This window comes from Rhamphochromis longiceps, linkage group LG3, assembly GCF_057381845.1.
Source record: "Rhamphochromis longiceps isolate RC_006_pf linkage group LG3, R_longiceps_female_GT1.1, whole genome shotgun sequence".
Lineage (NCBI taxonomy): Eukaryota > Metazoa > Chordata > Actinopteri > Cichliformes > Cichlidae > Rhamphochromis > Rhamphochromis longiceps.
The window spans coordinates 15,614,099-15,641,939 of record NC_140559.1 but is presented as its reverse complement, the minus strand read 5'-3'; the positions used below and the strand labels follow the sequence as shown (position 1 = coordinate 15,641,939).

Sequence of the window (27,841 nt, the reverse complement as noted above, 5' to 3'; positions counted from 1 at the left end):
GGCCGGGTTAAGTCAAACGATGATTTTAATGATCACACGCGTGGGAGATGGACACTGTACGCAGACAGCCTCAGATCTCACCTCAAAAAACACATCTCCATAGTTTTATGAAATCAGGGTATTAGAACGCCCCTAAATGCGTAATGACAGGTGTAATACAATCAATGTTGACAGTTTTATTTAACACAGAAAATAACATTGTCTCCTTCCCGAGGACAGACGCTGACTGCGACCCGTCTCCTGGAAGCAACTGTCCCCTGCTGAGACACAACATTGCAGCTACAAGGACTTCCACATTGATTAAGATGATGAGTGTGTACTGCTCTGAAACAAGTGTGTAATATTAAATGAATATTGTTTAAATGAATGTTGATTAAATGAATATTGTTTAATCAATTACCACTACTTAAAACATAACAAAAGATATAACTAAACACAAGATCACCAAGAATAACATCATATCAGTGTTATGTAAGCGCGTGCGGCCTTCTATGCTCGAAGCCTTTCCCCTCCATAGATCAGCCAGACATTCGCGCTGACTGTAGCTTTTAACCCTTTATTAACTTGAGCGCAACTCTATAATGAGCAACAAACTGCAATATGTATGAGATGATCATGGTTACACCTGCAATGAAAGATCATATTATTATTCTGGTACCTGTAAGTAAAAGATTAATCTAAAGTTATAACAATCACTGTAATACAAAGGGTAATGTAAGGTCAAAAACTTCAATACTGTATTTGTGGAGAACACAGAGTTTAGTTTGTGACATCAGAGGGCCAAGGAGCTGTTCTGTTTTACTAATCATTGAACAGCAGGGGGCGTCCTCACTGCATTTACAGCACAGCTGGCAGCTCAGACCTGCTCTGCTCTGCATAATAACTCACTGTGGGGTCTATGTCGTAATATTTGTCACAAGATGTTACATAAGTACAAATACCTGTGTGAAATACATGTATGTTAATAAAGAAAAAGCAATAACTCAAATGATTTTCTATAAATGAGAAATTATATATTTGTTTTATCAACTGGATAAAATATGAAAGCACAAATGATGTTCCCGTCTTAGAAGGAGACCCTTATGTCCGCATCAAAAATCAATTCCTCACATTCAATTAACTATCAGCCACTATAAAAATACAAAATATCATTATCACATGATTTATAGCTCTGTACATGAGACCTTTGAAGAAAAGGTCACCATGTTTCACTGATCAGTCATTTTCACGTTGTTTAAATGCTATAAATTCAACTCTTAAAAATTTGGGGAATTTTTATATAACAATTTCTTCTTGAGACGAAACTTATTTTAGAAGTAATTAACTTTTTTCTGAAGGCAGCACCAAAGCAGATAGAGCCACATGTTGTGTTTGGTACTGATTTGATGTCAGATGCATAAAACAAACACTGAGCCACAGTAACTTCTCCTTAGGACTACAAAACTGCTAAACAAACTGACTGCTCTAAGTAGAGATGTCAGTGCTAATCAACAAGTAAGTAATTTCTAATATGCGTTTTTAGTAGTAATATGCCATCTGTTAGCTAAACCAGAAAACCTGTGGGGTACATCTGAACATGTAGTATAGAAAGTATCAGGAAAAAAGCCATCTACACAGCTGCCTGATGCTTCTTTACATGTTTCACTTATGCCAAGGGAAGGATCTCCCAATGTTTTTGATAGCTGATGGTATTTGCATGTACCAATATGCTGCTTTTTCGGTTTTTTCATCCACCCTGCTTCTCATCTCCTCCAGTTTCTGGACCTTCTCTGTGTCTCTTTCCTCCTTCATCTTCTCAATCAGGAAGTCCAAGTGGACAATAGTGGACGCTGATTCAGCTTTCAGAGCGATCTGCTCCAGTCTGACAACATGTTGGTAGGACTCATTCAGGAACTGGGACTTCTCGGCTATCAGCTGTTTCATTTCATTTTCAAGATTTTTTAACAGGGTATGATCCTTCTCACTTTCTTTTTGATGGTCTTCATATTTCTGCTCCATTTCTTCTTTGTTCAGTGATGAAACAGCTACTGTTTTCATTGTTTCGTTCACTTCCTCTGTAAGAGTTTCTAACTCATGCCTCCTTAACTCACATTCTAATTCATTTTTTTCATACTTCTTTTTCATTTGTTCATCAGTCTTCATTACCCTCCTTGTCTTGGTCATATATGTCCACTTTTCTTTCACATGTTTTGATGCAGGACACTTCTTGGTACAAACAGTGCAGTGACCTCCTTTCATGACCTCACAGTGTTCAGGTTTCCAAGCCATTGTGCATCCAGGATAGTGACAGTTCTCCTCACAGTCTGTACAGCAGACAGCTGCTGCATAAAACAACAATCTCATCCCACCATCAATAGGATATTTCACTTTGTAGGGCTCATCAACTTCTACAGTGAACATCTCATTCCTCTTCATCTCTTCTTCATGTTCCTTTATACTTTGTTGGATTTTTTGAGCTTCTTCACGTTTCTCTTCTCCTTGGCTCTTTAGAGTTTCGTAGTTTTTTTTAGCTTCTTCAAGCTTTTTCTTTTCTTCTCTCTGTTTTTCTTCATGTTTCTTCAGAGCTTCTCTCTTCTGTCTGATTTCTGTCTGTTTCAGTTCACCCAGCTCGATTCTCTCTTTCAGGTTTTGGATGCAGGCTTTCAGTCTGATTCGTTCATTTAGCACTTCACCTGTTTTCATCAGTTTTTGAGGATTAGATTTTCCCATGAAGTCTGTCAACTGATTCATGTTTTCCTGTGTGAGTTCCCATGAATGCTTTGAGGAGTTATTTTCTTCTGTTCGGTCTTCATACTGTGAGTTATTAAACAGGAAGAAAACAGGCTTATTCTTCTTTCTGGAACATTTCATTGCTGCAACTTCAAGAGCTTCAAGAGGGTTTTTAGGTATGCTTCCATCTGAGTGTGTGATCAGAGATACCATTTTTTTCTCCATGTTTTTTCCAAACAGAGATGTCACTGAATCAAAGACGTACATCAGTCGGTCACTCAGTCGATTATCACTCGCCTTCATCACCAGACCCACTGCACTAACTTCATGAACTCCGTCATCTGATGAAAACAAGTCCAATAATCTGTGACTGATGATGTCATCATGTTCAATCCCTCTGGTGTCTCCATATCCAGGAGTATCGATGATGGTCAGAGAGTAGGGCAGGGTTTTATCTTCAAAACCAAAGATTTCGTACACGATCACATCTGATGTCTGACTTTCTGTCTGACCTCCTGTTTGACCTCTCTTCTTCTTCTCCTCTACGATCTGAAACCAGACTCTATCCTCCCACTTCACTCCCATGGTGTAGTTGAGCAGAGCGTTGATCAGAGTAGATTTTCCTGCTCCTGTTTCTCCCACAAGTAAGATGGTTCTGTTTGTCTTGTATTGATTTTTTTCTCCAACAGTCATTCTTGTCAGAGTTCCAATGTTCTCTTTCTTTGGTCTCAGCTGGTAGACAGCAGGAGGTCCTGAACTGATGATAAAACTATTTAAAATGATGTCTTCGTGTGGTGATGAGTTCAAACTGATCATGCAGAGAAAAGAACAAAATGTCTTCAGTACACATGTAAACATTATGAACATGTTACTACTGTTTAACATTTAAAATTGACTTTTCATTCTGCTCAGAATCAGAAGTCACATAAAATTAAACCTTTTTAGATTAGTGGTCACATTAGTGGTCACACTGATACTTTATATATTTCTGAGACAAAAGTGACTCTGGAGGTTGAGTGTACACTGCACACATGATCAGAAGACAGCTTTTTTTAAATTTCTAATTCACAGGCTGAATACATTTACTTTCTCCCTCAACCTTTAATTGGGCTGGCATGACACCATCTAAGTGGGTCATAGCTGTTGCTGGCCTGGATTCCTACAGTTTCAGTTTCATTTGTAGTTTTCATTGCCATTACTTGTGATGGTATTAGAAAATTGGGCTGATTTTCTGGCAGTTTTGAACATTTCAAGAGTGGGTATCACTGTACAGAGGTGACAGAGGTGCTAAGTGCTTTTAGAAAGCACTTAGCAACAGTTAACAAACAAGTTAAGATCACAAAATGATTTCAGTTCATTTTAATTTTTATTTTGATTCAGAAATTGTCATTACTGATTCGGTTACACTATATATAAAGCGATTTAAAATTTCTTTTCCATTGACTGAAATAGTTAGTCCATGACTGAACAATGACCTCCAGCTGTAACCCTCTCTATAGTGATAAGGATAAAAATCAGCACTGCCAAGTCTGAGGCCATAGTTCCCAGCTGGAAATGGTTGAAGTGCCCATCATCGTCTGGGAATAAAATGCTGGACTAATTTGTTTTTTTGCACACTGTTGTAGTTTCAGTTCAGTATAAGAAGGTTGGTGTAATTCTCCCTCCTTTAAACCAGATGTTTTGTCTTTATAGTTTTTTCATGTTCTCACACAAAACACTGATGGATTCCAGTTTCTTTATGAGAAAAAATAGATTGCTATACCTAACATTCAAATCCAGCCATGGGAATCAGTTTTTTCTCATGCTCTTCATTGATTACAGAAATGTAGTTTCTGTAATCAAGTTCATTAGTGTTGTGTCATGCTGAGAGAAGAAACAGTTTGAATGCTGAGAAATAAACCCAGGACATACTTTCACTGATGTTTTTCAGCAGTGATATTAATCTGTACACTTTTAATTATCATATACCTTTGAAAAGAAAATAGTAATTAATTATCTCCAAAAATTGATTCTGTTCATCTGGACGTAGCGTAATAAGATTTATATTTAGATTATAAGATTTGGGGAAACCTGCAGTCTGCTGAGACTGAAGAAGTCACTTGGATGAGTGACGAAATGTTTCTCCCACAAAACGCTGCGTCCAGATGAACAGAATCAACTTTTGGAGATTTACTTTCCTGGATGATTGAGAATGCATCAAGAAGTAATTAATTATAATTATTACAATTAAAATGTATACATTAATAATAATTATAAAAGTCAGACACTCTTCTGTAAGTGCTGTCAGTTTAACATACCGCTGTGCTTCTTTGGTTCCTTCATCCTCATCTCCTCCAGTTTCTGGACCTTCTCTGTGTCTCTTTCCTCCTTCATCTTCTCAATCAGGAAGTCCAAGTGGACAATAGTGGATGCTGAATCAGCTTTCAGAGCGATCTGCTCCAGTCTGACAACATGTTGGTAGGACTCATCCAGAAACTGTGACTTTTCTACTGTCAGCTGGTTCATTTCATTTCCAAGTGAATGAACATTGTTCTCTTTAGTTTGTGGTTCGTTCTTCTGACCTCTCCTTATCCTGGTCATATATCTCCACTTTTCTTTCACATGGTCTGATGCAGGACACTTGTTGGTACATGACGTGCAGAGACCACCTTGAAAGACCTCACAGTGATTTAAGGGCACCGTGCATCCAGGATAGTGACAATTCTCCTCACAGACTGTACAGCTGACAGCTGCTTTAAAACCCGGCCCACACATCTCTGCCCTGATAGCTTCTTTATGTTTAAAAACTTGAGCAACAAATGGAGGGACCTCTTCATTTTCTGTGTTCTCAGGTTTCTCAAGAGCTTCCTGACTCAGTTTCATCTCTTTTTGTTTCACTTCAGTGAATTTGATTCTTTCTTGCAGGTTTTGGATGCAGGCTGTCAGTCTGATACTTTCTTTTACTTCAGGTGTCGCCTCTGGCTTTAGAGGTGTAGTTTCTCTCAGGAAGGCTGTGAAATCTGTCATTCCTTCCTCTGAGTTTTCATAATTTTGTTTCAGGTATTTTTCTTTCTGTTTTTCATGCTGGCAGTTATTAAACAGGAAGTAAACAGGTTCATTGCTCTCATTTTTAGCCCATTTAATTTTTGCAGCTTCAAGAGCTTTAAGAGGGTTTTCAGGTATTCTTCCATCTGAGTGTGTGATCAGAGCTATGATATTTTTCTCCAAGTTTTTTCCAAACAGAGACATCACTGAATCAAAGATGTACTTCAGTCGGTCACTCAGTCGATTATCACTCGCCTTCATCACCAGACCCACTGCACTAATTTCATGAACTCCGTCATCTGATCGAAACAAGTCCAATAATCTGTGACTGATGATGTCATCATGTTCAATCCCTCTGGTGTCTCCATATCCAGGAGTATTGATGATGGTCAGAGAGTAGGGCAGAGTTTTATCTTCAAAACCAAAGATTTCGTACACGATCACATCTGATGTCTGACTTTCTGTCTGACCTCCTGTTTGACCTCTCTTCTTCTTCTCCTCTACGATCTGAAACCAGACTCTATCCTCCCACTTCACTCCCATGGTGTAGTTGAGCAGAGCGTTGATCAGAGTAGATTTTCCTGCTCCTGTTTCTCCCACAAGTAAGATGGTTCTGTTTGTCTTGTATTGATTTTTTTCTCCAACAGTCATTCTTGTCAGAGTTCCAATGTTCTCTTTCTTTGGTCTCAGCTGGTAGACAGCAGGAGGTCCATCAGATTTCTGATCACTGTTGGAGATGGTGCTCTCATATTTCCTTTAGATCAAACAGAAAAAATACACAATTATATAATTTGTGTAACTGCTCTGTGTTTCTGTTTTGTCAGAATGTTTCTGATGACTGTTCAGCGTTTATTGGCTTTGAATGTTTATTCTCAAACATGGAGAATGGTTTTTCACCTTTTCCCTCATAACATCACTTAAAGTCTCAACTCATGCTGCTGTTCAGTCTAGTATAATGTTGTTTCAGTATGCCTACGTATGAACACTCAATGACGTGTATGTTACCAATATGTTGTGGCCATTTTTATGAATCATAATTTGTATTAATTTTGTTTTTTCTTTAAAATAAAAGTGGGTATCACAGGCATAGCAGTGAAAATGTATGCTATGCTATGCCTTCTTGTTATCAGCCTTTCTGAAACCGAATATTCCGAGTTGGACAGTTCGGGGTTACTCAACCCTGAGTATCGTTTTTCACTCTGAGTTTTCTAAACCGGCTTCCTGAAATAGGGCCCTGCAGTTCATCAAAAAGTGCCGTATTAAAAACAATTCAGCAGACCCTCAGAGTGTGGATACAGACTGTTTTCAGCTGTAGAGGTAGAGGTACACTTCATGTACTTATCAACATACAGTTTAGCGGCTTGCATTAGAGTGCATTGGTGCTTGGGCCTCTTTTATTTAGCACGGTTATACCATTGTGAATTTAGCTATATAAATATGCTCAAGAGTCTATTGTATGTTTGTCATGCAATTAAAAATTCAAAAATATATTTTTAAATCAGTAACTTTGCAAATTTAGAGGAATTGTTTTTGGATAACAAATGTGTCACATTTTAAACAGGGTTTGAATAATCAGCACTGACATACAGACATTTATGCCCTGTTTATAACAGACATGCTTACTGTGTGAAAGGCCCTCGGATTTCTTGGAGCAGAGAAACACTCTGTATTGTTGCTTTTCTCTATTGTATAAGCAGCGCCCGACTGTCAGAAACGCTCTGTGCGGGTAGCAAAGTCGGCTCCAACGCACATCCAGGAATCCGTGTGAAAGAAAGGTGTCGCTGCAGCTCTCAGGATAGTCAGGCTTTTATTTATATTTGCATTCTGGTGTGTTAAAACTAGCAGCCTCGGTGTCCCGCTTGGATCCTCATTCCAAAAATTCAGATATTTAAATAAAATGGTGAATTGGCTAGTAATGAGGAGCCACTGAGATCCGTAAAATGAGGTTTGATTAAATGAAACTCTTATGAACAGCTATGAATTCTACATCTCTGCTGTGTTCCAAACAAACAAACGATGTTTTCTACATGGCAAAATTGTGTGCTAACTACCTCCCACCGCTGTGTCTGGGATCTGAAAAAATAAAAAGTTAAAACGATATACCTTGCGACAGTTGTGAAGTGCTGAAGAAAATACTGTGAGTCTGATGGGGTGTTTTTATATAGGTGTACTTGTTTTCAGTTGGCCTCTGACATGATAAGATAAGATAAAGGAACTGTTTGTAATGGAACTACGGTTGGGATGTGTGCTGGGATGCTCTTGATCAAGGGAGCCTCTTTTATTGTTTTATGAGTTGTTTTGCTGACTGTTGGGGACCTAACTGTAACCCACTATGTCTAACTGTTGCAGAGTTAAGAATCTGTAGTTTTTAGAAGTAACACAAGAAAAGTTTATTTCTAAAGGAATACCTGTTGTTTGTGGTGCTCTATTTAAAGCTATTAGCCTCTTTGTCTTTTCAGAGAGCTAAAGAAAATCAACAAGTCTTACTGTTGCAGTGTGTTTGTGACTAGTAGATAATTATAGGTCTAGTTGCGTTAAAGGAACATTGGGGGTTGATACAGTGCTAGTGTGGCTAGGTGTGAATATGTGCTTTTAGAAGTATCACAGTTTATTTCTAAAGGGATACATGTTATTTGTGGCACTCTGTTTGAAACTATTAGCCTCTGTGTGTTTAAGAGCACTAAAGAAAAAGCTAAATGCTCCTAACTAGAGCTCTGAGATCTATACAATCCTTTAAAAAGAGTTTAATTAAAACACATAATGGTTTCATTAAATAAAACGCTATTAAACACTTGTGAACTCATATGACCCCTGAACTGAACTGGGGGGGGGGGGCAAAAAAAGTGCCATTGTATTAGGCAAAGGGGAAGTTGTGAGGGGGAAAGGGGAAGTGGGGGTGTGAGGGGTGGGGGCAAAAAAAAGTACCATTATATTATTACTAATAATAGGGTTTGGTGGGGTTGAGCTGCACATGGATAGGAACTAATCAGCATCTGCCTCATCCTTTTTGAACAGGAAATGGTCAATGTGTAGGTCTTTATTCTTTGTGAATAGGCTTTCACTGATTCTTTGAGAGAGGTTTTTTATGTCATAATGCTTGCTAAAAAATGCAATAAAACCCATAAAAATAAAACGCTGTACAATATTAAAATATTAAAAAAGTAAAACACATCAAAACATGCACAATAAAAAACCCTAGGTAACTTGTCCCTTTCCACCCAGTGACATCCCCCCACACTGAAAGATTAGCAGTCCCTGCTAAGGACCAGCTTCTGGTCATGCAACCTTCTTGGAGTCTGTTCCTTTTTTTCGGCCCCCAAGGAAAAGTATAACAAAGTGCGCCATACAGTCAAATGCCACAACAAGCAATCCACGTCCCCATAGCATAGCTACCCGGAAGCCATTAGGTCCTAAACTGCACCTAGCTGCTACTCTGGGGATGCTTCCAGGCTTAACCTGGGCTTCGTGCTTAATCCCAAGCACTGCTGCCTAGCAGCAACCCATTACCCCACATCCCGCAACCCTGCAGCTGACCTCCCATGACAACCTAGGTCGGAAGTTCCTCATTTACTCTTCTTGTGGCCAAACCCCTGTGCACACTGTCCATACCCATCTGCTCAGGGGTCCTTGGCTTTGGCTCCAACAGTCTATCCTCCAACTTCTTATTTTGCCTAACCCTTTAAACTACAGCAACACTGGGGCACTGGAATACACAAGCATCATCAAAATTACTATTCCCCCAGCTACCACCAACTGCTCCTCCGTATCCTGTCGACAACGCCAGTTATGTAACGGTGGAATGTGGGCCATCTGATCTCAGGAATTCGCCATCTGATCTCAGGAATTCGCATGATAAGGTGGGGCCAGGTTTCACAATGAACTCACCCGAAACTCTGGCTGATTGGAGCCCACACCCAGTTTCACACCTTGGTTCAGGCGATTAGAGGATCATCAGGGGGTCCTTTTGTCCCTCTGTGGGGGGTTACTCCCACTAGGTTTATATCTGGGACTCTCCACCATTTGACCTTAGAACTGAAGAAGCTTCTCGGATGAGAGGTGAAACGTCTTCAAGTAACTTAAAGAAGTCCAGACGCTTTTCTTTGCAAACTCCTTTGACAGTGATTTAACAGGTGTTATTCTAGAACGGAAACCCTCCTCAAAAACGGACGGAGCAGTGGAGCAGCCAAACTATATCACTAAAACATAATTTATTATACAAAAACAGTTAAAAATGTAAAAGGAATTAAAACAAGGCCAGGGAAAACTCACAATAAAAATCAATAAAACGTAAACATTAAAAGTCCAGTGGTGTCCACCATGGCGTAAAAGTCACTAAAAGTTAAAGATCCAGCGTGTCTCTCAAGCCTGTCTCTCAAAACTCCTTCTATGTGGTCTGCCAGGCCCTCTTATTGGCCTCTGGGACCTCCCAGGAGTGTCAGGTTCATAATCAGGGAGGGGTGGAGTCTTTCCAGGACAAGTCACCAATGAATACCGTAAAAACATGCAATAACACACATAAAAATAAAACACTGTACAATATTAAAAATAGTAAAACACAGAGCCACAGAGCCTGCTCTGTGGGGCCGGGAGGCGCTGCTGCACTGGGACCCGGTCTGGATGGGCCTGGGCCCCCTTTCCCTGGCGGGTCGCGGAGTATGGGGGTGCCTACTGGGGTCAGCGGGGGAGCTGACCCCAGAGAGGGGTTACTTGCCCCTCCCTTCCTTCCCTCCCCATCTCCAGCTGCCTCCCTCTTCCCGCTCCACCACAACCACCCACACATGCAGGGCCTTGGAGTAGGGGTATGTCACCAGGGTGCAGAGGAGGCTACCCCCCCCCCCCCCCCTCTGTCCCCTTCTGGCTGCCTCTGCCTCAATTTTATCCCACAACTTAGACATTCACATTACTCACACTCTCATTACACATACATATAGGATCTTGGGGGTGGGCACGATACACGGAGTCCAAATTACCATCAGGGTGTACACCTCACCCCTCGCGTGGTTGCCCACCTCTCAATTTTAAATACACGTAGACATTGAGGGCTAGCAGGAGGGACTATGCGCTTACCTGCTGCTCTCTGGCAGGTAGCTCCATGCCCTCCTGGGTTTTAAATGCACCTTAGAACACACATGCATCAACACTACAATGAGCGGGTGGAGGGAGGTTTGGAGTCTTTTCTCACCCCCGTTCTCTGCGACCTGCTGGAGCGGGGGGGCTAGGAGGAGTTGGCCGTCCGACTGCGGTCTGGAGTGTGGGGCCTCCCTGCTGCTGCGGAGTCGGGGCGGTCTGCCTCTCCCCACCGCAGGGAAAAGGGTAACACCACCTGGGTCTGGGTGCAGTTCCCCCCTCCAGGGGCAAGGGTACCTAGACCCGGTTCACAGGTGTACACATGGGTGATCACACCCACAAACTACACCCTTTTTGGCTCATACCTCAAAGCACACTGTGTTCTGTTGATCTTATGTGCTGCACAATAATGTTTAATATTTACTGTCATATTCCCATATATCATTGTGATGTTGTTTATTCTATTACTCTTGTTCTCTTCTGCTTGTTTTCTTTTTCTTTCTCAACAGGTGATCCAGGTGATCGATATATGCATTTTCTTTTTTTTTTCTGCTTATTCTGTTGGTTTTTGTTTTTTGCCCTTCTCCCCTGTCCCTCTTCTCAGCTGTTTCTCTTTCTTTCTCCCCTTCTTTCCCCCAGTCAAGTCTGTCCCGTATTCAGCAAGTGAAAATAAAATAAACAATAAAAGGTGAATCAAATGGACCATTATGGCAAGGCTGGGATGGTCAATTTGGTAAAGTAAATCCGTTGGGCATCTTTCTTTGCCTTTAGACAATAATTCTGATGGCAAAAGAGCCAAACGGGACAGGCAAAAAAAAAAAAAATAAATAGTAAAACACAGCAACTCATGCACAATAAAAAACCCTAGGTAACTTGTACCTTTCCACCCCGTGACATATATACCTCATGATTAGTTCACTTGTTTTAATAGTACTCACTGTGCTGCCATAATGAGCTGTGAAGATCAAATAGATGTGATGCTACCTGGAAAAAATATGAGAGAAAATTAATCTAAGCAGCCGTCCTAGACAAATAATTCAATTTCATCATCATCATCATCATCATCATCATCATCATCATCATTTATTTATTTATGTAGCACTTTAAAAACACACCTGGTAGACCAAAGTGCTGTACAATACTAATATGCACATAGTAATAAAACCAGACATAGCAATAAAATTAAAAAAAATAAATAAAAATATCAGTTACCCACAGAGTTAAAAGCCAGGGATTAAAAATAGGTTTTTAATAAAGACTTAAAAACTGGCACTGATGTAGCCTGTCTAATATGGAGAGGAAGGTTATTCCAAAGCATCGGCGCGGCAACAGAGAACACTCGGTCTCCTCTAAGTTTCAGCCGTGACTTTGGGACGGAAAGCAGCAACTGCTCAGCTGACCGAAGGGAACGAGTGGGGATGTGGGGCTTCAACAAGTCAGACAAATAAAGGTGCCAGACCATTTAGAGATTTAAAAACCAATAAAAGGACTTTAAAACGGATCCTGAATTCAATTGGAAGCCAGTGTAAAGAGGCGAAAATCGGAGTGTTGTGATCAAATTTTCTTCTGCCAGTTAAAAATCATGCCGCAGCATTTTGCACTAATTGCAAGCGTGACAAAGTGCCCTGCCCAACCCCTATTAAAAGAGAATTGCAATAATCTAAACGTGAGGTAATAAAGGCATGAATAACACTTTCCAAGTCACGCTTGGAAAGAAAGGGCTTAACCTTTGATAAACTTCTGAGGTGATAAAATGCTGATTTTACCACCCTGTATACATGGTCGTCAAAGGTGAGTGCAGAATCAATATTGACTCCGAGATTTGTGATCAAACTCTTTAGTTGGGAAGTCAAAGCTGCAAGATCAACATCCGGAGTATGAGAAGAACGATTTGGGCCAAATAAAATTGCTTCTGTCTTCCGATCATTAAAATTTAAAAAGTTTTTTACCATCCATGCTTTAACATCAGTAAGGCAGTCAAGCAGAGGTCCAGTTGGGAGACTATCAGCATGACTAAAAGGTAAGTAGAGCTGGCAGTCATCTGCGTATAGATGGAATGGCACTTTATGTTTCCGGAAAATCGCGGCAAGAGGCAAAAGGTACAACGAAAACAATAACGGCCAAAGAATAGATCCCTTTGGCACACCCCAAAGCAGAGGGGCCACAGAGGATGAAGCCGACCCCAACTTAACACAAAAGGTCCTATTTAAGAGATAGGACTTTAACCACAAAAGTGCCGAACCAGAAATTCCCACACAGTGCTGTAAGCGGGAGAACAGCAAATCGTGATCCACAGTGTCAAATGCAGCGGTCATGTACAACAAGACCAGCACTGCATATTTACCACGGTCTGTCGCTATCAGGATGTCATTCATAACTTTTACGAGGGCTGTCTCCGAACTGTGGAATGGCTTAAAGCCGGACTGAAAGATTTCTGACAATTTAGAGTCATTGAAGTAGTCCATCAACTGAGTATAAACAATCCTTTCCAGAATCTTACTAAGAAAGGGAAGCTTAGAGATGGGTCTAAAATTTGTTATGACTGAACTGTCTAAGCCTGGTTTCTTAAGTAAAGGGTGTATGACTGCATGTTTAAATTCCCTAGGTACTTGACCAGACAAAAGACTAGTATAAATAATGTTCAGAATGTGTGGTCCGATGATAGGAAATACCTTTGTAAGAAAGCGGGGAGGAACAACGTCATTTGGAGAGCCACACGGTTTAGCATTCAACACAAGTTTCTCTAAATCAGATAAAACAATTGGTAGAAAAGCAGAGAACAGACTTGAGCAAGCACCATGCATGGCTGGGTCAGCAATAGGTAGAGTCGGAGGTCTCAAACTAGCAACCTTTTCCACAAAATAATTAAGAAACTTATTGCACATAACCGCAGAAGAGTGCAAAAGAATATAGCCTTCCGGATTAAGTACAGAATTTATAGTGTTATATAGAACACGAGGGTTATGCGAGCTGACAGCAATATGTTGAGAAAAATAGGAGTGCTTGGCAGCCTTTACTGCTCTCTGATAGACTTTCCAGCTAGTCTTAACAGCTTCCATAGAGACATACAGCCTTTCTATCCTATCTTTTTTCCACCGTCTTTCACATCTTCTACATTCTTTTCTAGCTGCTCTGGTAAAATCAGTTAGCCAAGGACTAGCCTTTGGCTTGTATTGTCTGAATATGAAAGGAGCGACAGCGTCGAGGACAGATTTACAAGCAGAATCCAAACAAGAAACTAATCCATCTGAGGTGGACAACTCAGGAGGATAAGAAATAAATTGGTCAAACAATATGGAAAACCGCTTGGCGGTATCTGAGCCAAAAGCATGATAACATCGAGCAGGTACAGCACGCTTAAGAACAGGATTAAAAAGAACAATATCACATAAAATAGGCATATGGTCAGAGAACACCGCATCGTCGACAGATATGGACAGATAAACCATGTGATAAAACCAAGTCCAGTGTGTGACCACGTTCTTGAATGGCACCTTTAACAGACTGAACAAAGTTAAAAGAGTTCACTAAGTCCAGAAAGTCCTTAGCCAGGGGCTTCCCCGGGCAGCAGACGTGTATATTAAAATCACCAAGTAAAAGGATCTGGTCATACCGTGATGCACAGTCAGCAAGAAACTCGGAGAACTCGGATAAAAACTCCTTATTATATTTTGGGGGGTGTTAAATTATAATATTATTTTATGCCATGTTATACCCCTAATTAAAGATTGTGAATTATTATGTAGTTTTAGTTTGCATTATTCTCCTGAATTAGAAGAAGCTGACAACTATTGCATTAGTTAAACTGATTTGCATTAAAGTAGACTGCTGATCTTGAATGATATTGTTTTATGATGCATTATACTGCTGAGTTATAAGAAATACTGTTTGCAGAAAAGTCATTGCCTTATTTGTCTGATTAGAAGAGAACAGAATATGCTGGAGTTTTCTGCCCCATCTCAGCAGGAGCAGATAAACAGGGAGCCAAGGTCGTAGCTTAGGCGCTGTGTGAGAGAAAGCATGTGAATGTTTAGGCTTTTATGATAAGGTGGAGGCACCAGAGGCTATAAAAGTTTGAGCAATGCTCCACCATTTTGAGATCTGATGCTGTCTGCATACAGTTTCCATCTCCCACGTGTGTGATCATTAAAATCATCGTTTGACTCAACCCGACCGGACCAGTGTTGTTATTGTGGTTTTTTCTCTTGTCTCCATCCCCAATATTTTGAACTCATAACAGGGGCGATAAATAATCGCACACAACAGCGAAGACGAGTGGCCCAGTTAGCACAAACAGAGTTCAAAACTGGTGTGGTGTGTTGATGGGGATAGCTGCTTAAAGTCAAAATGTGCCTTAAAAACAACAGCTAGCCCTCCTCCGCGACCAGAAACTCTCGGAACACTAAAAAAGGCACAGCCAGCTGGCAGTAATTCAGAAAAGGCACTTAACTCACCAGGTGGAATCCAAGTTTCAGTCAAGCAAAGAAAATCCAGCGCATGGGAAGCGAAAAATTCCTTCAAAATGAATGTCTTATTTGCCACCGATCTGGCGTTAATTAATCCCAACCTGAGAGGAATTTGCTCGGGAGCTTCCGAGGCGGTAACAACCAGATCCACAGGTCGGAGGTTTGTTTGGTCCACTCCACGCCAACGCAGATGTTGGAGAGGGTTTTGCAGAACCCTTCTCGAGAGATCCCACAGCAGGAAACAAAGCACGCAACGGCACCAAGAGTCGCGGGCAGGATCGACAAATTGAGGGCCGTCTCCTGCGTCGCTTCCGCACATCCAGTGGCAATGGTAAGGAGCGCCAGTGAGGTGGTGTTACTTCCAAATCGGGAGGCAGAAAGCCTTGGTTGTCATTTCCAAACCGAGCTAAAGCTTGGGTAGATAAGCCTATTTCCAATAATGTCTGGCGATCATAAAACAATGTAGGGCTGACATGTTGCACAAAATTGACTAAAAACAATAAAATAAAATAAAAATGGAAGAGAGCGATAGACGGCATGCCAAACACACAGACGCTATCCATCAATTTAATTCAGGTTTATTAATATAGCACCAAATCATCAACTGTACTACTTAACACTTCAGGTGTACAACTACTTATACTGTAAAGAGCCTACTGTCATGCGCTTATTGCAGCAGGCGGGATACTGGACTGAAAATACAAACTCACCTACGGATCTTAACAAGCAGGCAGGCAGAACTACAAAGCAGGGAATTAGGAAGAATGCCATGCTGAACAGAGGAAGACGCCAACACTAATTACAAGAGGGAAACAGAGCAAAGAGGAAACACCTGGGAAACACAGCTGGTAACTAATCAGACAGATGAGATGGATAAGAAGCAAAACAGAACACAACACACACCGACAGGGGACTATCAAAGTAAAACAGGAAGTACAGAAAAAAGACACAGACTGACTGGGTACAGGCAACAGCGGGAGTGACAGAAACATGACTGAGGAACAAGGGAATAAAAAGAGACACACAGGGCATGAAACAGCAGGGAGGCAAAACCGAGAAACCGAGAAACTTGAGATGACCTAACAGCATAAACAGAGAGATGAGAGAGGACGAGAGAGCAAGGCAAATAAACATGAAGACAATACCAGTGTTGAGCAAATTACTTTGAAAAAGTAATTAATTATAGTTACTAGTTACTTCTTCAAAAAAGTAACTGAGTTAGTAACTGGGTTACAAGATTCTAAAAGTAATTCATTTCTTGAAAAGTAACTATTGCGTTATTTTAAAAATAAATGTTAAACCCTCTGGGGTCCAGGTTATAATTGGCCATTTTTGACTTCTTTTGATTTTACCTCTACATTTCACCTTTACAAACTATTTACTTTGCCTTGTTTGGTATCATCTTTTTCAGCACAACCTCATGTGTCTGAAATTACAGTTATGTTTTCATTTTGACATACAGTATTAACACAATCGATCTAAAATCAGACAAAAAACATAAAATCCGAGTAGAAAATTACATTTTTTATTGTAACAACCACTTTTTTAGATAACCACTTCAAACTATTTACATAACGATCAGTTGTTCTGCATTCATTAAGATGCCACACAAATATTTGTGCCATATTTCTGTCCACTATAAAGGAGAACATCACAGCCTGATACCTGCAGGTCTGACAGCAGCTGCTGTCTCTCTCTCTCTCTCTCTCTCTCTCTCTCTCTCACCGTCACTCCTAAAACTTCCCCCTCTTCCTACACAACCAAATGTCATGTTGCCATATCATTTTTTGATTGGTCGACATGGTACATTTTTCCACGAATACGAACGGGCTGTTTTTTGTTTTGTTTTGGTTTTTTTGCTCATAAGCAGAGAGTGCTTGCTAGCGCTGTCCTTAGACAGTAAACGTGGCTAAACTATTCAGGAAAAAATGCCGCGTATATGTTTTTTATCATGACACTGGTTTTACGTGGGCTATCGACACAATTTAAAAACTGGTATGTATCACCTTGTTGCTTTGTCATCTTAAAGTGGTCATGTGATTGGCTTACCACCTCTACTTTTTTCTTCCTCAGTCAAACAGCAGCACTCATGCAATTGTTTTGCCCCCTTAGCTCGAGGTGTTGTGCCAAAAATTGATCGTCTGCCAGTAAGTGATAGCCGCCTGCGGAAGCGCGTGCAGCTGCTTAAACTTGTGGCGCCCAGATTGCTTACGTAAACAGATACTTCTGTGCAACTGATATAAGGTGTGATAAGCTGAACACAGCTTCAACCATCTGTTTGTTGAAAAAATAGTAATGCGACCGCACAGCATTTTCTTGTTAGTAACGGCAACGGCGTTATAACGATAGAAATAGTAATTAGTTAGATTATTTGTTACTGACAAAAGTAACGCCCTTAGTAAGGTCGTCACTTTTAACACCGTTATTCCCATCGCTGGACAAGACTGAACTAACAGGAGAGAACACACAGAGGCAAGATCAACAAGGACCACCTCAGGTGTTGAGGAACCAGGGCACCCTGACGAGAAGTGGGCTACTGGGCAAGAAAATGTGGCGTTGTTGGAATAGGCGTTATATGAATAGGATGAGGGACGTATGGATGCTTCGATACCCAACATCCACAGTGACAGCGAAACAACCAGTAGCTCAGTGTTCCAACATTCGAAAGAAGCTAGAGATTGACGAGGTACAACATAAATGCTACGGCAAGGGGGAGGCGGGACCCCAGGTCAGGGGGGAGATATCATCACCCCCACTCGAGATTGGGTACCTAGCCCCAAGTGCGATGTTAGCCAACTATTGGAGTTGCAGAAAGGTGCGATCAACAAGGTGCCTAAGAAGTACAGCATGCTGTCCATACCTGAGGCCTTGGAAACTGCCAAGCAACGACTCACAGCCTTGGCCAGCCACTTGAAGAGGTACACCAGAGAGATTGAAGGCAGGAGAATAAACCAGCTGTTCTCCACAGAACCAGCCAAGGTGTACTCTCAGTGGCAAGGGAACAACAGCACCACCAAGGCTGGAGACAGAACAATACTGGAAGAGCATATGGGAGAAGGATGCAACCCTTAATGGCAAATGAACAGGGTCCAGTAACCATTACAGTGGTAGACATCCAAGAAAGGGTCTCCACTACGAAGAGTTGGACAGCATCAGGCCCCGACATGGTCCATGCCTACTGGCTAAAGAAGCTTACTGTGGTCCATGAGCATCTGGCAGCACAAATGAACCAGCTGCTAGTTGACAAGAGACACCCAGAATGGCAAACCGAAAGCCTGATAGTCCTGATCCTCAAAGACCCCCAGAAGGGAACGGTCCCCTCCAACTACTGAACAATAACCTGCATCTGCACCACGTGGAAGCGCCTGTCAGGCATCATAACAGCTAAGATGAACAGGCACATGGCTCAATACATGAGTGGGGCACAGAAAGGGATGGGCAAGAATACCAGAGGTGCAAAACACCAGCTACTGGTAGACCAAACAATCAGCTGAGACTGCAAGACCAGACTGACCAACCTGTGCACTGCCTGGATTGATTACGGGAAGGCCTATGACTCAATGCCCCACACATGGATCCTGGAATGCTTAGAACTGTACAAGATCAACAGGACCCTGAGAGCCTTCATCGGGAACTCAATGGGGATGTGGCGTACAACACTAGAGACAACTCCAAGCCCATAGCACAAGTCAGCATCAAGTGCAGGATCTACCAAGGAGATGCTCTGTCTCTACTGCTGTTCTGCATAAGCCTGAACCCTCTCAGTGAGATCATTAACAAGACTGGCTACGGATACCGACTACGGAATGGAACAGTCATCAGCCACCTCCTGTACATGGATGACATCAAGCTGTATGTCAAGAGTGATGGTGACATTGATTCACTGATCCACACCACCAGGATATACAGCAATGACATCGGAATGTCGTTCGGACTGGAGAAGTGGAGTCGGATGGTTACAAAGAGAGGGAAGGTAGTCAGAACTGAGGGGATCAAACTACCAGAAGGCAACATTGTAGACATAGAATAGAATAATCCTTTAATTGTCCCACAAGGGGAAATTTGGGTGTAACAGCAGCAAGAAAGACACATACAAACAAACAGTACACAAGACACAGAACAGAAACACATACTATTTTTTACATATTTACATCAAGGACAATTGTTACCAAAAACAGAGTACTGTACCATTATTAAATTAAATAAAATTAAATGAAATTATGAGGATCAAGATCTGGGCTATCAACACCTACGCCCTGCCCGTGATCAACTACCCGGCTGGGATAATAAGCTGACCAAAGGAGGAGATAGAGGCCACTGACATCAAGACATGAAAGCTCCTTACCATGCATGGAGGGTTTCACCCGAAGTCCAGCACCTTGAGGCTGTACGCTAAGCGGAAGGAAGGGGGCCGTGGACTGGTGAGTGTCAGCACCACAGTCCAGGATGAGACAACGAATATCCATGAATACATCACGAAGATGGCCCCAACTGACAGCGTGCTCAGTGAATACCTCAGGCTGCAGAAACCCAAGAAAGAGGAGGAAGGCGAGGAACCATCATGGAAGGACAGGCCCCTGCACGGTATGTTCCACCGGCAGATAGCGGAGGTGGCTGATATCCAGAAATCCTACCAGTGGCTGGACAAAGCTGGATTGAAAGACAGACACCAGGCAAGACCCCAGGTGCAGGCTGTGTAAAGATGCCCCAGAGACAATCCAGCACATAACAGCAGGGTGCAAGATGCTAGCAGGCAGGGCATACATGGAACGGCATAACCAAGTAATTTATCCATTTAAATCAGCTGTGATGGATCAAGGACACATCTAAAACCTGCAGGGACACCGGCCCTCGTGGACTGGGATTGGGGACCCCCGGTATACAGGAACATCTGTGGCGAGTATAACCTATAAGTGCCAAGGTCAAAATGGGAGACTGAAGCATTTTTAAATGTTCTGATTTCTTAACAGACCATTTTAAATTCAATAGAATAACTTTTATTCCATCTAAGCAATGTAGAACCTGTTTTGTCCTCCATCTTTGTTTCAGTGTGAACAGTCTTGTTGGAGCCATTTTTGGGTTGATACCTCATGTTGCCGCTAGAGTATGGTAGGTTTATGTAAAGGTTTTTAAGGTAGACGCACGTAATTGGCGCCAGGTGTTTTGTTAATCATAAGAAGTTTGCGACCGCTCCATTGTTATGTTAAAATGATGTTGGAATATAGACCAAAACGGACAGGATAAGTACTGCTGGAGTTATTGGACTGTTTAACTACTCCATGCATACCAGTGACATTGCGTCACCCCCGTTAACAAACACCTCAGAGTAGGCTTAGCCTCTACAAGTCTGTAAGAGCAGACAAAAGAGTTTGTGGCGCAGTATTTTTCGGACTGACTTGTTGAATCTGCGTCTAACACACATCTATACAAAAAATTTGTTTACAAAGTCTGCTCTCCATCTCCTGCTGTCGCTGTAAATATAAAAACCCAGAGCTCAGCGGTTCTCCAGGCGGGCTCCAGCCACATTCAGTGTTTTTAGTCTGATTCCCTGACTGATCACTAACAGAAAATGACGGACAAACTCAGCCTCATCAGAGAACATTACACGCTGACTTTAATGGAGAGACCGGAAATAAAAACACACACAATTTGTTGTGTGAAGAAATCAAACATGAGTTGAACAAACAGTAAAGTTCCTAAAGACAAACTCTTAAAGGAGGAAACAAAGCAAACTTACAGTTTCTTCAAATACACCAATAACAAGCTTCACTCTACACCTGGACACTAAACGCGGACACACAGGTGAGCTGCTTCCTGAAATTGAGATGGGACAGGTATGAGGGAGGAGGTGAACTTTCACAATAAGAGCACTTTATTTTTGAACGAGTGTCATGTGGGATGTGCTTCTGAGCCCACATGGTGAGGACATAGAGGGGGCGACACACTGTCTGACGGACTACCTCAACTTTTGTGTGGACACGGTCGCCCCTGCTAAGATGGTACGGTGTTAACCTAATAACAAACCGTGGCTAACACAGGAAGTCAAAGCTGTCCTCAACGTGAAGAAGAAGACTTTCAGGAGCAAAGTGAAGGAGGAGATGAAAGCAGCACAGCGGGAGGTGAAACGCTGCCTGAGGGAAGCAAAGGACACCTACAGGAGGAAGGTGGAGCAGAAGTTGGAGAGGAACAATATGAGGGAGGTCTGGAATGGTGTGGAAACCATCACAGGCCACAACACCAAGAAAAGCACAGTGGGGGGGACTGTGGAGAAGGCAAACGAACTCAACAACTTCTTCAACAGGTTTGACCAGCCCACAACCCCCCCACCCTCACCCTCACCTTTACTACAGAGCACTCTCCCCACTCTCCTACCTCCATCGCTTCCCCCCCTTCCTGACACTATGACACCCACCTCCTCCAACCCCTCTCTCAACAGCAGGACATCTTCCACCCCCTCCTTCCAATCATCTCCCAGTGTCACAGTGGATCAGGTCAGGAGACAACTGAGGAAGCTTCGCCCCAGAAAGGCAGCTGGCCCAGACAAGGTGCGTCCGTGGATGCTAAAGGTGTGTGCTGCTGAACTTGGGGAGCCGCTACAAGGAGTCTTCAATCTCAGTCTGCGACTGGGGAGAATGCCCGCCATATGGAAGACATCCTGCATCGTCCCGGTCCCCAAAAGGAACCGACCCAATGAGCTGAATGACTTCCGACCGGTGGCACTGATGTCACATCTTATCAAGACTCTAGAGTGGCTTTTCCTCAACCTCCTCTGACCACAGGTACAACATGCCCAGGACCCACTACAGTTTGCATACAAGGCGGACGTCGGAGTGGAGGATGCCATCCTGTACCTCCTACATAGAGCCCACTAACACCCGGATGGGGGAAAAGGCATGGTCAGGATCGTGTTTCTTGACTTTTCCAGTGCCTTTAATACCATCCGGCCCTGTATGCTTCAGGAAAAACTGAACAGGATGGAGGTGGACCCCTACCTGGTGGCTTGGATCTCCGACTACCTCACTGACAGACCACAGTACGTCAGGCTGAAGGACATCACGTCTGACACTGTGGTCAGCAGCACAGGAGCACCACAGGGAACTGTGCTGTCCCCTCTTCTCTTCACCCTGTACACCTCTGACTTCTGCTACAACTCTGAATTATGCCACATTCAGAAGTTTGCAGATGACATAGCCATCATGGGGTGTATCTGGAATGATCAGGAAGAGGAGTACAGAAGTCTGGTGAGGAACTTTGTCTCATGGAGTCACACAAACCACCTGCAACTCAACACCTCAAAGACTAAGGAACTGGTTGTGGACTTCGGGAGGTCCAGAGAAGGTCCACTGCCAGTTCAGATAGAGGGGGAGGAGGTGGAGGTGGTCAACAAGTACAAGTACCTCGGGCTGTGGGTGGACAACAAACTGGACTGGTCATGCAACACAGAGCACCTGTATAAAAAAGCCCAAAGCCGACTGTACTTCCTCAGGAGGCTGAGGTCTTTTAACATCTGCAGGAAGCTCCTGAGGATGTTTTACCAGTCAGTGGTTGCTGGAGTACTTTTCTATGCTGTATTTTTTTTTTCTTCTTTGGCTCTCGGAGGAGGCAGACGCACTTTTTCTCCTCTCCCTTATCTTCCCTGCTTATGTCCTTGTCTAGTCTCGTGCTTTTTTTTGTATTCTCCCTGGAACATTCTCTCACAGTCTGTTCTCTAAAACCTAAAAGAGGAATTATGGATTGGATCAACTGGTCCCTAAATGCAATTGACACCCTTTTCTCAATGAGAAGTTTGGGCTTGGGTGAGCCTGAGTGCTGAAGATATCTACCTATTCGGAACCATGGTAACAAGGTTCTGGCTGATTGGAGCTGGCTTGGCCCTGACTTATCGTAGAATTAAGAAAGCGGAACCAGCTGTTCAAACCCCCACAAAGCTGCCCGCTGGGATTGGAACAATGGGAGAGGCGTGAGCTTCTCAAAATGGGCTCATTGAGTCAGTACGGATAAGATCTTGGAAAGGCTACGGCTGCTGTGAATACTCAGAATAAGATCTCTGACTGCAGACTGGATACATCTCGGAAGGGCTAGCCCAGAATAGCATCTCTGGGCGCAAAATTGGATCACATCTCGGGAAGGCACACTGCCGTGAGTTTCAGAATTTGGCTCCTTGAGCACAAGAAATGACAACATCATAGAACGCAAGTATGGCGAAGCTCGCGGCTCTCCAACGGGAGATTGAGAGACCAGTGTTGGACTGTAGAACTGCTTTGAAATTCATATGAGCTGTTCGCACTAAAGTAAAAAATACCATCACTTCATGCGGATACCCTCTCGGTGCCAGCTGCAAGGCCGGAGCTGAACAAAACACCCTGATAACGACTGTGTTTAGTCTGTTCCTTCCCATTCCATGCAAGGCCACCAGGGCTGGCTGGAAGACTGTTTACTTAGCCTGGCAGGGCGAAGGATACTGTCTCAGCTGAACTATGGACACGCACACACATACAGTGGGGCAAAAAAGTATTTAGTCAGCCACCGATTGTGCAAGTTCCCCCACTTAAAATGATGACAGAGGTCAGTAATTTGCACCAGAGGTACACTTCAACTGTGAGAGACAGAATGTGAAAAAAAAATCCATGAATTCACATGGTAGGAGTTGTAAGGAATTTATTTGTAATTCAGGGTGGAAAATAAGTATTTGGTCACCTCAAACATGGAAAATCTCTGGCTTTCACAGACCTGTAACATCTTCTGTAAGAAGCTTTTCTGTCCCCCCCTCGTTACCTGTATGAATGGCACCTGTTTGAACTCATCATCTGTATAAAAGACACCTGTCCACAGCCTCAAACAGTCAGACTCCAAACTCCGCCATTGCCAAGACCAAAGAGCTTTCGAAGGACACCAGGAAAAGTATTGTAGACCTGCACCAGACTGGGAAGAGGGAATCTACAATAGGCAAGCAGCTTGGTGTGAAAAAATCAACTGTGGGAGCAATCATCAGAAAATGGAAGACATACAAGACCACTGATAATCTCCCACGATCTGGGGCTCCACGCAAGATCTCATTCCGTGGGGTCAAAATGATCATGAGAACGGTGAGCAAAGATCCCAGAACCACACGGGGGGACCTGGTGAATGACCTGCAGAGAGCTGGGACCAAAGTAACAAAGGTCACCATCAGTAACACACTACAACGGCAGGGAATCAAATCCCGCAGTGCCAGACGTGTTCCGCTGCTGAAGCCAGTGCATGTCCAGGCCCGTCTGAAGTTTGCCAGAGAGCACGTGGATGATACAGCAGAGGATTGGGAGAATGTCATGTGGTCAGATGAAACCAAAGTAGAACTTTTTGGTATAAACTCAACTCGTCGTGTTTGGAGGAAGAAGAATACTGAGTTGCATCCCAAGAACACCATACCTACTGTGAAGCATAGGGGTGGAAACATCATGCTATGGGGCTTTTTTTCTGCCAAGGGGACAGGACGACTGATCCGTGTTAAGGACAGAATGAATGGGGCCATGTATCGTGAGATTTTGAGCCAAAACCTCCTTCCATCAGTGAGAACTTTGAAGATGAAACGAGGCTGGGTCTTCCAACATGACAATGATCCAAAACACACCGCCCGGGCAACAAAGGAGTGGCTCCATAAGAAGCATTTGAAAGTCCTGGAGTGGCCTAGCCAGTCTCCAGACCTCAACCGCATAGAAAATCTGTGGCGGGAGTTGAAAGTCCGTGTTGCTCGGCGACAGCCCCAAAACATCACTGCTCTCGAGAAGATCTGCATGGAGGAATGGGCCAAAATACCAGCTACTGTGTGTGCAAACCTGGTAAAGACCTATAGTAAACGTTTGACCTCTGTTATTGCCAACAAAGGTTATGTTACAAAGTATTGAGTTGTATTTTTGTTATTGACCAAATACTTATTTTCCACCCTGATTTACGAATAAATTCTTTACAAATCCTACCATGTGAATTCATGGATTTTTTTTTCACATTCTGTCTCTCACAGTTGAAGTGTACCTCTGGTGCAAATTACTGACCTCTGTCATCATTTTAGGTGGAGGAACTTGCACAATCGGTGGCTGACTAAATAATTTTTTGCCCCATTGTACATATACTGATACTGATAAGCACTCACCGACGCATCACCCTCCCTACGCCGGACCCAACGCCACCTCCAACGCTTACCTCCCCTCTGATGTGGACATCGGGTCAGTTGGAGGCTCAGTCGAAAGATTGCAGCGGTCCCAGATCAGATGTACACACTGGAACACTTTCCCATGTTGCTTGTCTGCGTTTATTGTGCTATGGTGTGTTGATATCTGTGCATTCCTGTATTATCCTTCTGTGGTACAAATTTTGATTTTTTTTTCCCTCGCTACCTAGCCTGACCGGTCTCCCCAATGTGATGTTTGTGTATTGTATGTACGGTCGGCAAGGTGACTTTGTCAGAAGCCATAAGTAACTTGGTCTCATTTCACCATGTTTTTATTTCTCTCTCAGCAGATTCAGGAATTATTAAAATAATAAAATGACTTTTTATCAGTGACAATTATCAACAAAATTATTAAGGTGTTTATCACTTGTACAGGACTCTAATTGAGCATAAATAAAGTTTTCACAGCTGAAAGAAACATTTAGTGGATTTTAAAAGAATCAAATTCAGTTCAGTTCATATATTTTTAGACTATGAAGCAGTTTTTAATTCTTCAGCTGTTTTCTCCTCCCACCTTTTCAACAGACTCGAGGTAATCTGACATTTCTATCACAGCTGTTTCACAGACAGATGTAGGACACTTCTTTATATAAATGAAGCTCATAAAGAGGGGTGGAGATGATTTAAAGTGTGTTATTGTGCAGTTAAAGCTGTTTGTGTGAGGCCCTGATCTCCTGTGAAAGCAGCTTTGAATGAAACAGCCAATCAGATCCATCAGAGAGAACATCAGAGAGAGGGCACATGAACAGTTTGGTCCATTCACAGAAGAAAAGACCAGAGAAAGGCCTGGACATCCACAGATGACAGGTGTGGATGATCCAGGATCCTTAATGGTAAAGAAAAAGCTTTCATCACAACACCAGCCATGTGAGGAAGACTCTCCAAGAGGGAGAGGATCATTACCCAACTCTTCTCCCATAAAGAGAAGAGATCACAGAGTGAATCCAGCCGGAGAAGAACAAGTGTTTGTAACACGACTCAATAACTCTTTCAGAACAAAAGTGTCTGAAGCAGAAGCATGCAGCTCTTTGCTCTCTGTGTGAATAACACAGTTAGTCTGCCTCAGTTTGTTTAGCAGCAGGTTTCACAGTATGAAAACAACATGAGATCACATATACAGACCTGATATCTGATTAAAAACATAAGGACTGAGCTTTAAATCTGCAATCTATCGAACACCACTGAGCTCTTCACCTTTAAATCTAACCTCTATTTGTTGGTACAGCTTTGAGTCTGTTACTGGGAACTATGGAGCAGCAGATTTCTGATGTTTCTACTGGAGGTGATCATGTGATCATGTGGTCATGTGATGCTGAGGTCAGGACAGAGAAGTGAAACCTTGTGAGGAAGTTTGGATTAAACAAAAGCAGAAATGATTCTGGATTTTAGAAACATGTAGAAATGTTTGTTGGAGGCTTTCTGTCCTGTTACTGAGCGCAGCATTAAAATGATGTTTCTATTGTAGTTTCTATTGTAGTGACACTTTAAACTGGTTCCACTGCAGATCGCTGAAACACTCACTGTGTCCTTAATCCAATCTGAAGTGAACAGTTTGCTGCAGAGCAGGAAGCCTTTTCATGAAAAACTAATGTTACACTTTATCAGCTCCATGTTTCTCCTTCTACTGGTTTTAACTGGATAACTTTGACTTCCTGTCTCAGTACAGTGAATAACTGCTCTTCTTTAATGATTAGTTTGGAGCTTATTTTGCAAATTCATTTAGATATAATCAGTTCAAACGTGTTTCCATGAAATTCATCATTAGTCTCTAAATGTTCCACTGACTGCAGCAATAAATAATAAATCAAAAGCTTCACAGTCTGTGGGCCCTCTGTGGGTCCTGAATGATATCTATGAAAAACCTTTAAAGTGTCTCTGTATTAGTCATGACTTTAATGCAGAGACTGGAAATAAAAACACACACAGATTGTTGTGTGAAGAAATCAGTCAAATCATTATTTGGTGATTATTTTCATCAAAGCGTTTGACTCCAGCCTATCAATGATCTATAATAAGTTAAATGAAGAAAAAAGGAAAACTTACAGTTTCAAACTCTGCCGAGTAAAAAGTATCTCATCTTCACACCCGGGGATTCCTCAGTGTCTTCTTGCCTCAACTAGTGGTGGTGTGACTTAAAATGCTCTTTGACTGTTTTTGTCCCCACCCATTTGATCCAGGGTGCACTGGGAGCATAAAATACCACACAAGCACAGACATGTCACATAACAAGCATAGAGAGAAGAAAAGTAAAGCATGAGTAAAAACAACACTGCATACTATGAAAAAAGGACAGACTGGTTTTAGCAACAATATTTCTGAAGAGTTTAAATGTCTTCTGAGTCTCAAAAACTCAAGTTTGATATTGAAT

The 27,841-nt window shown here is 42.5% G+C and overlaps 1 protein-coding gene across 1 annotated transcript; it reads right to left on the bottom strand.

The window, feature by feature from the left end:
* Positions 1-19: 19 nt before the first annotated feature.
* LOC146673106 (uncharacterized) lies at positions 20-27,610 on the bottom strand. Its single transcript, XM_085400928.1, has 5 exons — positions 27,517-27,610; positions 11,739-11,784; positions 5,007-6,487; positions 4,198-4,286; positions 20-3,546 (listed from the first exon to the last, which is right to left on the bottom strand). The coding sequence occupies exons 2-5, from the start codon at positions 11,747-11,749 to the stop codon at positions 1,642-1,644; spliced, it is 3,486 nt and encodes a 1,161-aa protein (XP_085257054.1). The 5' UTR covers positions 11,750-11,784; positions 27,517-27,610; the 3' UTR covers positions 20-1,641.
* Between the last annotated feature and the right edge of the window lie 231 nt (positions 27,611-27,841).

What these genes read in the sequence shown, in the direction of transcription:
- LOC146673106 (XM_085400928.1), bottom strand. An exon ending in GGAACCAAAGAAGCACAGCG is followed by an intron (nt 4,287 to 5,006) that starts GTATGTTAAACT and finishes TTTTATTCCCAG; the next exon opens with ACGATGATGGGCACTTCAAC. An exon ending in TCCTTATCACTATAGAGAGG is followed by an intron (nt 3,547 to 4,197) that starts GTTACAGCTGGA and finishes TGTGTACTGAAG; the next exon opens with ACATTTTGTTCTTTTCTCTG.